We start from the raw sequence: 9,509 nt of genomic DNA, 5'->3' as shown, positions 1-9,509 counted from the left end.
AAAAGAGGTCAACAGCAAATGCTACAGATCTGCTCTGGAAATGGGGCTCATCAACACCCCCCCCAAGCTACGACTCTCATTCTTACCCGCTCTTTTCCCAACCTCCCACCGTTCCCCAAACTCCCTCCACATCTGCTTCCTTCAAGTGACAACTGTGACTTCTACCTGAATTGAAACATTAATATGATACACTCAGTCAGAAGATGAGCATTCATAGTGACAGGCTGAGGCGGGCTGCAGCAGCCCCTGCAGTCAGAGTTCCGGTTTGCGTTCACTTTTACTGCAGGACTGAGAAGGGAAATTCAGTAGTGCCTGATGAGGAGGAGGGTTTCCATCCGGGCAATTTCATTCCACTTAGAAACTGACCCCATATAAAAAGAAATATGTATTTCACTAGCACTTAAGTAAAGGACAGGGCACTCTTTTTTTTTTTTTTTCTCTCTGATGGACTGAGTGTAGGTGGGTAAACAAACAGTAGGGATTATCAAATTTGGGAGGAAACAGGCCAGGACCAGCAGCATGAACTGTTCGGACATATGGGGGCAGATTCCTAAGCCCTAGGAAAGCAGAAGTTCCCAAACCTTGTGCTGAACAAGAATGTTCTAGCCCTCCAGGTGCAAGAAAGAAGCTGCAGGCTAAGAAAAGCTGCATGCTGCACCAAGGTGAGAACAGGTGATGGGCATTCAGATAAGGCCTGGACCACCAGCTATCCCTGCCTACCCTCAACTGAGTTCTGAGACAGCCTCAGACAACTGGCCTAATGACCAATTTACACCAAACCATGTGCTTACCCTACACCCGAACCAGAGACATGCTACAGAACTGGGTAGCCAGGGGTGCCCTTAGGCTCAGCATGCAACAAAGAACAAGTCATGGACCAGTTTATTGCTTCCCCATATGAACTGCTCCTTCTTTAGAATGAAGGGACGTTCATGCCAGTCTCAAGACGACGTGGAATGATTAAATGACAGCAGCAGCCAGGGAGGGTAGGACACTTGAAAAACCTTCCGTTTTGCATGGGGCAAATTTGCTCTATGCATCTCATTCCACTCTTCCACTGCTATCCCCTAAAAAAAGGAAGTCTGGAAGTTTTCAACTCTTTGTGGGGTTGAAAAGGGTTTCAACCCTTTACTTCCTTTGTGGGGACAAAGCATTATTCACCTCTTGCCTTGGAACCAATCCCATCCAGCAAACTGCCAGCCCAGGGCCCCACCTCATGTGCTCTGTCCAGGGCTGCTCACATCAGGAGGGTTCTTCTGGGGCCGCAAGGAAGTCCTGATTAGTGGGGGAATCGCGTAATGGAAAGAAAACATGGCTGCTCTCCCAGCTGCATATGATCAATTTACCCCCTCTTTCCTCCACCCAGATCCTCTCTATTCAGAAGCAACTGATGAAAGAATCTTCATAGAAGTTACTCCTTTTGATTTGTTATCAAAGGAGGGAATTCCCAAATCCATTCAAAAGAAAGTGACTACAGATTTTATGACAGAACATGAGTCACCTAGCACCTTCTCTGCTGTAGCCCCAGTGAGGCAAACCTAGTACTCTGTTCCTGCACTAAACCTTATTTCCTGTAAGAGGAAAGATATACGAACACCAATAGTTTAAAAGCAAGCCAGTCCTTGAAACATGCCTCCCATTCAGGGGAAGGACCGTGGTCTGCCCTCATCGTTGTTGCTGGACTGCACCTGAGCTTGGAGTTGGGTTTCTGAAATTCTTGCATTGCCCTGAACTGTTCTTTGAGTGTAAAAAAGGATGTAGGCTTGAGTTTTGCACACTTCCTCGACACTGCATACATTCAGCTTTGAGTCATTGCAGTGGACCCAAAAACCTAGGAAACCAAAGGAAAGAAAGAGAGAAAGTGACTACCCCACTCATATTTCCAATCGGCAGGCAAAACCGGGAGATGAAGAAAGGGACAGAGGAGTTCTGAACAGAACCAACCCCTGACTGGTGGGGCGCGGGTTGGGGAGGGGGTGTGGAAGATTGGTAAACGAAACCAACAGACTTTCCTGCAACCACTGGCTTTGACTCCACCCAAGCCCACCCTCGATACTACTTAAAGTATCGACTGACTGTAATTTTTGTCCTCATTTTATTCAGGTTCTTTCATTGCCCACTAGGGCCTTCTACAAAAGTAGCCTGAAGATTGGGGGCTAAGAGAAGGGAAGAGGAGGGGCGAGGTGAAATGTACATGGAGGAGTGATAAAGGGGAATTTAGAAGGAATAAAAAGTTATTTCACCCCAGCTGCCTTAAGGGCTGAGGGGCTCATGACAAAAAACACAGCCGCAGCCCACCCACCTCAGTGCACAGTAGCTGGGAGGCTGTGCTCTGGGGGGACAAGGACTGAAAGCTCCTTCAGCGGGGCCCTTGTACCCCCCATACCTCCTATGGTAAGGACATAGGAAGTGCTCAGGAAATGTCTTCAGCTTTATTGGGAGCTGGGGCTGGTGAGATTCATACAGTATCTCCATGAGGTTATGAAAGTCATAGCATTTCTGCTTAACCACGAAGGAAATGGAGGTCTGCAGAAGTATTAATAACAATGAGAAACCTCTAAAATTAATTAAGCATTATGTGCTAGGAACCATGCTAAGTACTTTTATATGTGTTGGTTCCTGTCAATTCTTAGAACAATCTTCTGTTGTCACTTGGTGATATATCCAAAATTTGAATTCAACTTTCATAATTCTTTCCACTAGATTTTCATGTATGTAGTATCCCTATAGATGAAATAAAAGGAAAGCAATGGAATGTGGACTCGCCAACCCTTTTCCGTGTCCCCCACCCCACAGAGTCAAGCGCACGCACCTCCCTCTGTGTTGTAGCAATAGGCTGTGTAGTGTCCTGAGCCAAACCCTTTCCCGTGATGCATGACCACTGCGGAGAGATCATAGGCAAAGGTCTCTTTGTCAAGAGAGGAGAGCATGTCCCTGCAGCAGTAAGGTTCCATGGTTAATACCTGGTCAAAGACGACATGGACCCCAATCTTCTCTCGATGATTACGGCCAGACCACCTAAAGCATGGATATAAAGTTCATACTAGTCAAAAATGGCATACGTTATCCTAGGTAGAGGAAGGTAAAAAACGGAACTGAGAAAACATAATCTTCAAGATGTGGCTTTTGCATCAATAAAACAGTGATCAATGCCCACATATATTTCCTGTGAATGTTCCATGATGTACTCTGAAACTAGAAATCCCTAAAACAAGCAGTTGGGCAATAATCTTTTTGTAGTTTACTGTCTGCCCTTCTTTTCACAGATTATGTCATACTTGGTTCTGAAAATGACTCTTTATAAGCCCAAGTGGGGCTAGAGAATCTCCCAAACAGACACCCAGTGCAGGCTAGCTGATGAGACAGGGCTGTGCGAGCTGAAGCCCCGTCCTGGGCACCCCCATTAACATGCCTTACTGGGCAGGAAGCATTCAGTCGCCATGGAAAATGCAAGGTCTCTAGGGAATAGGCTTCCCCTCCCAACACCAAAGAAGACATCTGCCCTCACCAAAGCCTTTGAGGCAGCTATCATCCCCATAGCTCACAGCCACCTGGAAGGCCCCAGAGCAAGCTCACCTGAATCTTTTAAGGTGCAGCCGGAGGACCTGAGGTAGTCTGTAGATCATTAACTGCTTTCTAGCTTCACTCAGAACAAGGGGTTTGGGATTGGATTTTCGTCGTTTGCCTATATGGTTTGGGAAGGTATAAGACATAGATGATGAGGAGTCTCGTTCTTTCCTGGCTATGGCAGAGACAATGACTTGCCACCCAATATGCTTTCTCCTTATTTCTCAGTACTGGAACCTCAGTTTCATCTGGGGCAGCGCTGTGACCCTCTTCAGACTGCATTTCCCAGCCCCACGTGCCTGCCTGGTGTGGCCATGGCAGTTCTCCCAGGCTCGGAAGGGATGACTGGGTGGCGGCACTCTTAGGGTGACTGTAACTGTTCCTCTTGGACCACGAGTTAACCCTGGGGTGGAAGCCTTGAACTAGTCGAGTTGAAAGGTGAAAAGAGCTTGGGTCCCCAGTGACCACGTAGCTACTATGCTAGTCCCTAAATGTCCTTCAGACTTCTTTTATGGAACAGGAAAAAAAATTATATCCTATTTTTAAGTCATTATTATTTGAGTTAACTGAAAAACAACCAAACCTAATCCTGATATAGCCACTCCCCAATTTTTGCATCAGCAACCTCCAAAACTGGTATGGGTTTCGGGTGGTATATTCCTGATATCAGGGATTTATTAATAGAATATACTGGAAGGTCACTGCAACAACATGCACGCAGAGTAGATGCACGTCAGGGTTCTATGCCTTTATATATGCGCTTATCACTTAAATTATGATGCGCCAGAATGTAACTTGAAGAGTTTTTATTTTCATCAAGTAGGCCTAATTCTATTTCCTGCTCACAGCTAGTTGTATGCTGTTCAAAACTCTCAACCTCAGTTTCCTCTCCTGTAAAATGGGGAATAATGCATATATTTCAGGCTTGGGGAAAAAGTAAGAGGGCACAGGATTATCAAAGGACAGAATATTTAAACAGATTCTTTCTTCAGCATGATTTGTTTGTGACATATACAAATATTAGAAAAGAAACTGCTGGTTTTATAGTTTTATGCTGTATCTAGGTTTTGAAACATGTTTCTTGGATAAAAGCACACGGCTGGACATGGAGGACAAGGTAGACAGACTGGCCAAATTCATCCAGTCCAAAGCAGAACCAGTGCTCAGACTCTCATTTTGTTTCTAAAGCTACTGAATTGTGAGGGGAATGCATTTCTAAATTACATCAAATAAACAACGGAAATAAAGTTCTCTTAATTTCTATCGGAAGCCTTCTCTATACCCATTTACTGATGACTGCTTGGTTATTATATTAATTAGACTGGTGAATGGATGGGAATATAAAACTAGTGGTTCACTGTGGTGCCTGCTAATGGTCTTTGAGATATCATGGTCTCAGTGTCTGAAGAGCTTGACATCTAAGTCCTGTCTGTACCACTCATGAAAGGCAGCAAATCACAGCCAGATGATGCTTCACGGGGCTCCCTGGGACAATAGAATATGGAGCTGCTTGTTCTCATAACAGACTGCAGCAGAATGAGTGTGCCAGAGAACCTTTCAGTAGGGCTGGTGGTCATGATATGTGGGGGCATGAACAGAAAGAGAATTCAAAGAGGGGCCTGACCTTATTTTACATTCTAATTCACCAGCAGATTTTCGAAAATTATTGCCTGGGAACCCTGGCAGTGACTGCCACTCTCGGTAGAGGGAGTATGTGAGCTAAGATGAAGACAATATAGAATCCGGCTTTGTTTCCCTAAAATGAAATTCACAAAGAAAAAGAAATTACTGATTCAACTGAGATTGATCAGGTCTGTCTCCATTTGATTAAGCTGGCCACATGGAAAGGTAGAAGCCTGGTAGTTTTGAAACTTCACAAGCACATTACAACAATGCATCTCGTACCTTTTGCCATAGCTTTCCTTCCCTGCTACTATTTGAACTTGCCTAGAGAAATCCTGATAAATTGGTACATCTGGCAACCAGAAAAACAATCCTTTTTTGCAAAAATAAATACAAGTATTTCCTCCCTAATCCGCCTTGTCCGAGAATGATGGAGTTAGAGCTGTTAACATCCTTCTGTTCCTCACAAGTAAAAAGCTTTAGGAATCACTACCTTAAAAAAATCAAATAGATACTGCTCTAATAAGATAATTTAAGTCACGACTTTTATATCTCAATAAGGAACAGGGCAGGTGACTATAGTTATCCAAGTACAGCATTTCAAATTTTGTTTAAAAATGGCAGAATAGGGGCGCCTGGGTGGCTCAGTCGTTAAGCGTCTGCCTTCGGCTCAGGTCATGATCCCAGGGTCCTGGGATCGAGCCCCACATCGGGCTCCCTGCTCTGCGGGGAGCCTGCTTCTCCCTCACCCTCTGCTTGCCTCTCTGCCTACTTGTGCTCTCCCTCTCTCTCTCTCTTTGTCAAATAAATAAAGAAAATCTTTAAAATAAATAAATAAATAAATAAATAAAAATGGCAGAATCATATCAAGCATGACTTTTTATTTTTGTCCTGACTCTTCAGGGACAATAGGTTTCCCACAGTTCACTATTTAAAAGACCATATGCAAATATTTTAAGGGTCATCCTAAGATTGTGGTTCTCAAAACTTGTAGTCCAAACTATTTTATGGCTGCAAATTGATTTCAAGATATCTACAGAATCCATTAATTTTAGTTTCCAAATCTTGATATGCCAAAAAACTCAAATTCGAGCTTCTAAGTATTTGCTCCGCATTTCCTCTGTACGTGCTGGGTTAGCAAAAGCACTAAGGTTAGTATGGCAAGATGGAAGGAGCTCTGCAAAAGGTGCCTATGTAACAAACCACATGCAAAGAGTTCCACTTTAAAATGAGAGCCGTGACAGAGAAATACTCTTTTGACCTTCCCCAGATGCATGGCATGTGAAGGCATATGAAGAAACAAATATAGAAAGTAACCATGAAGCTGATGCACCTTATGACTTGCCTTCCTGGTCTCGTACCAATCTATTGCATCGATTCTGACGATTTGCAGATTGAAATCTGCAAATTCAGTACAAGGCACACATTTCTGATACTGTAACCCTCAAACAAGCTATGCCACCTGACCTGAGATGAAATCAGAACTGTCAGATCTAGGTTCATGAATTTAAGCAGGACCCTTGTAGCACTACGAAGCTAAGTACTCACGTTCTTAGAGTCCCCATTTCAGGATCCACACTTTCAAATGCCTCCCAAGATAACAACTAATGTCAATCACCGCAGGAGTCAAAGGAAGCCCAACTCTTAGGTTTTGTTTTGTTTTTTAACATATGATGTCCACATGCTTGTTTTCAGGAAAATGGGAGAAAAAAAATCTTTAAAAGATGCTTTAGAACCACTCAATATTATCAGTGTTATTTTTGACTAAAAGAGCAAAAACAGCACCTTACACCGATCTTCCAGATGCAAGTCCCCCTTCTCCCTCTCCACTTCTACCCCCCAGCACTCACTGTTACACTGGTCACAAGCGTAGATTCTCCCTTCCAGGGCCTCTGTCTCTGTGAACTTGGCCAGCATCTCAGTGAGCAGGCACTCTGTCTGATTCAAAGGGACAAACCCCTTTTCTATGCAGTGATACCGTTCAGGGAATTCCAGGGACAGATCCCAAAAGGGCTCAATGGTATTGGATTTATAATTGCATGATACACATGTGACCTAGAATGAAAAGATTGATTTACAGGTTATATAACCTCCATGTTTCCCACATACATTTTTGCTCGATTTGTACAAAACACATATCTTAGCAAAAAGAAGCATAAGTTTTCAAAAAATTTTAATTATATTAAAATAATAAATGTAGCCTTAAGAGCATTAGAACATATTACTGTTGGTATACATTTCTAACTATGATGCTAGCTGGAACTGGAAACCCACACAGCACAGAGATTATTACCCACCCTTTCTCTTTCTCTCCCAAAGCATGCTCTACCATTCAGTGCTGTGGCAGTACACACTGGAAGTTATCATGGGACCATTCTTGGATCAGTCTGAGATAGAGAATTGGCAGATTCCTGTCTGCTTCTCTCATCCTCACTCCTTCCTCATCCAGACTTTGCTACTTCTACCCACTCCAACTTGCCTCTCTTTTTTGCCCTTGTTTCTGGCAGTATTATCCCTACACAGATCCCTGTATTCAAAGAGCCTCAAAGTGCCTTATGATCAGACCTCCTCTCCCACTATAACCTTCCCAGATGCACTGTTCTTCCTGTGGACCCACAGCAGGTAGAGGAAGTGCCCATAAGTACGCCCCCTTTACATGCTAAAAAACAAAAGTCTAAATAAAACTCTTCCCAACCCATTCATCATTCTTTTAACCCTAAATACTGAGACACATACCTCAGTAACATAATGTAGGTGTTTTACCTGAATCCATTACGTTGCCCACCTTTTTTTTTTTTTAATTTTTAAATTTTTTTTTATTCTTATGTTAATCCCCATACATTACATCATTAGTTTTAGATGAAGTGTTCCATGATTCATTGTTTGTGCATAACACCCAGTGCTCCATGCAGAACGTGCCCTCCTCAGTACCCACCACCAGGCTAACCCATCCTCCCACCCCCCTCCCCTCTAGAACCCTGTTTGTTTTTCAGAGTCCATCGTCTCTCATGGTTCGTCTACCCCTCCGATTTCCCCCGCTCGTTGCCCACCTTTTTAACTCTAAAAATTCTTTCCGCACATTCTCACAAAATCTTATCTATGAGTCTTTGCTTATGTCCCTACATGGCCTACGATCCAGAAAATGACAGGTAATGGGGAACAGAAGGGGGACTTGCTTAGGCCTTTGGCATCCTCCTAGCCATCTCCCTTCCTTGTATGTAAAGAATGTTCTGGAAGGAAGAAGGCTCTTTCAAACTGTGAAACCAGGGTTATAGGCAAACTGTTCAATTTCCTGAAATTGATCAAGGATGGCACACCAACAACAGGTTCTTAATTATAACACCGAGGATTTTATATTACCTATATTGTCATTAAAGGTTAAAGAGAGTCACTGAAAATGACGTGATACAGCAAATTCAACTAAAAATCTGCCCAGATAGAGGACGCAAGTTCACCAACAAGGCCATTACAACGCACAGCACGAAAGGTACAATGGCCACCCTCCGTCACGCGGCATTACGGCAAATGTTGGCTATCCTCGTCCGCCCAATAACCTGGCGGAGGCACTCACGGGAAGCCCAGACTCTAACCAGCAAGCCTCCCTGGGCGGAGAGTCGGGGGCAGGGTGGGCCAACCTACCTGACTGAGTAGCTGCCCGTGGAATATGGTGTTCACCACCTTTAAGACCTGTTTGGTGAGCTTCCTCTGGGAGAAGGGGATGAGGATCCGGCGCGTGGTGCCCTCGGACTCGAGCTCTTGCTGCACTTTGTGCAACAACTCGCAGAGGAATTCCTGCGCATCCTGCTGGTCATAGCCGCGGAAGGCGGGGATCAGGCTCCACACGGAGTGAAGCATGGCGAAGGGCGACACCAGGGCCCACTTCCCGGACCACATGACTCGGAAGAGGGTGTGCAGTTCGTGACAGAGGGAAATGTGCTTTGAGCTCGGCTCCTTGTTCTGGATGAGTTCTAGGCTCCTGCTGATGGAGGCCCCGCCGTTGAAGCAGAGGCCCTCCCGCTCGCACGCCTCGGCCCCATCGCTCCTGGCCGACAGCTCGGTGGCCGAGCCGCCGGCGGGCCTGCCCGAGAGCGGAGCCTTCCCGTTGGGGGCCTTGGGAAACAGCTGTTGGGTCTGGGAAGGGTCGAGGTTCAGAAAACATTCGCGGAACTTCTGGAGGTGGCTGAGCACCTGCAGGATGGAGTTCATGTAGCAGGTGTTGCCCAGGTTGCGCAGGCCCGTGACGCCCGGCGCCATGGCGGGCGCGCGGCGCGGCGGCGGGCGGCCCCCGGCGGGCGCGCGCGGCGAGGCGGGGAGCGGGG

The 9,509-nt window shown here is 45.4% G+C and overlaps 1 protein-coding gene across 1 annotated transcript in view; it reads right to left on the bottom strand.

Annotated features, from left to right (window-relative positions):
• Window positions 1-2,798: 2,798 nt before the first annotated feature.
• The window catches only part of USP49 (ubiquitin specific peptidase 49), a 7,776-nt gene continuing 1,065 nt past the window's right edge, over window positions 2,799-9,509 (bottom strand). Inside the window, exons 2-5 of the mRNA XM_044917248.1 lie at window positions 8,830-9,509; window positions 7,041-7,245; window positions 3,577-3,685; window positions 2,799-3,018 (exon numbers count right to left, since the gene is read on the bottom strand). The exon at window positions 8,830-9,509 is cut by the window's right edge and continues 17 nt beyond it. Coding sequence (XP_044773183.1) covers window positions 2,799-3,018; window positions 3,577-3,685; window positions 7,041-7,245; window positions 8,830-9,509 — 1,214 coding nt within the window. The remainder of the gene's footprint in view (window positions 3,019-3,576; window positions 3,686-7,040; window positions 7,246-8,829) is intronic.

Source organism: Neomonachus schauinslandi, chromosome 8 (genome assembly GCF_002201575.2).
Source record: "Neomonachus schauinslandi chromosome 8, ASM220157v2, whole genome shotgun sequence".
In the NCBI taxonomy this organism is placed as follows: domain Eukaryota; kingdom Metazoa; phylum Chordata; class Mammalia; order Carnivora; family Phocidae; genus Neomonachus; species Neomonachus schauinslandi.
The sequence above is the reverse complement of the archived record's forward strand: the minus strand, read 5'-3'. Positions and strand labels throughout refer to the sequence as shown.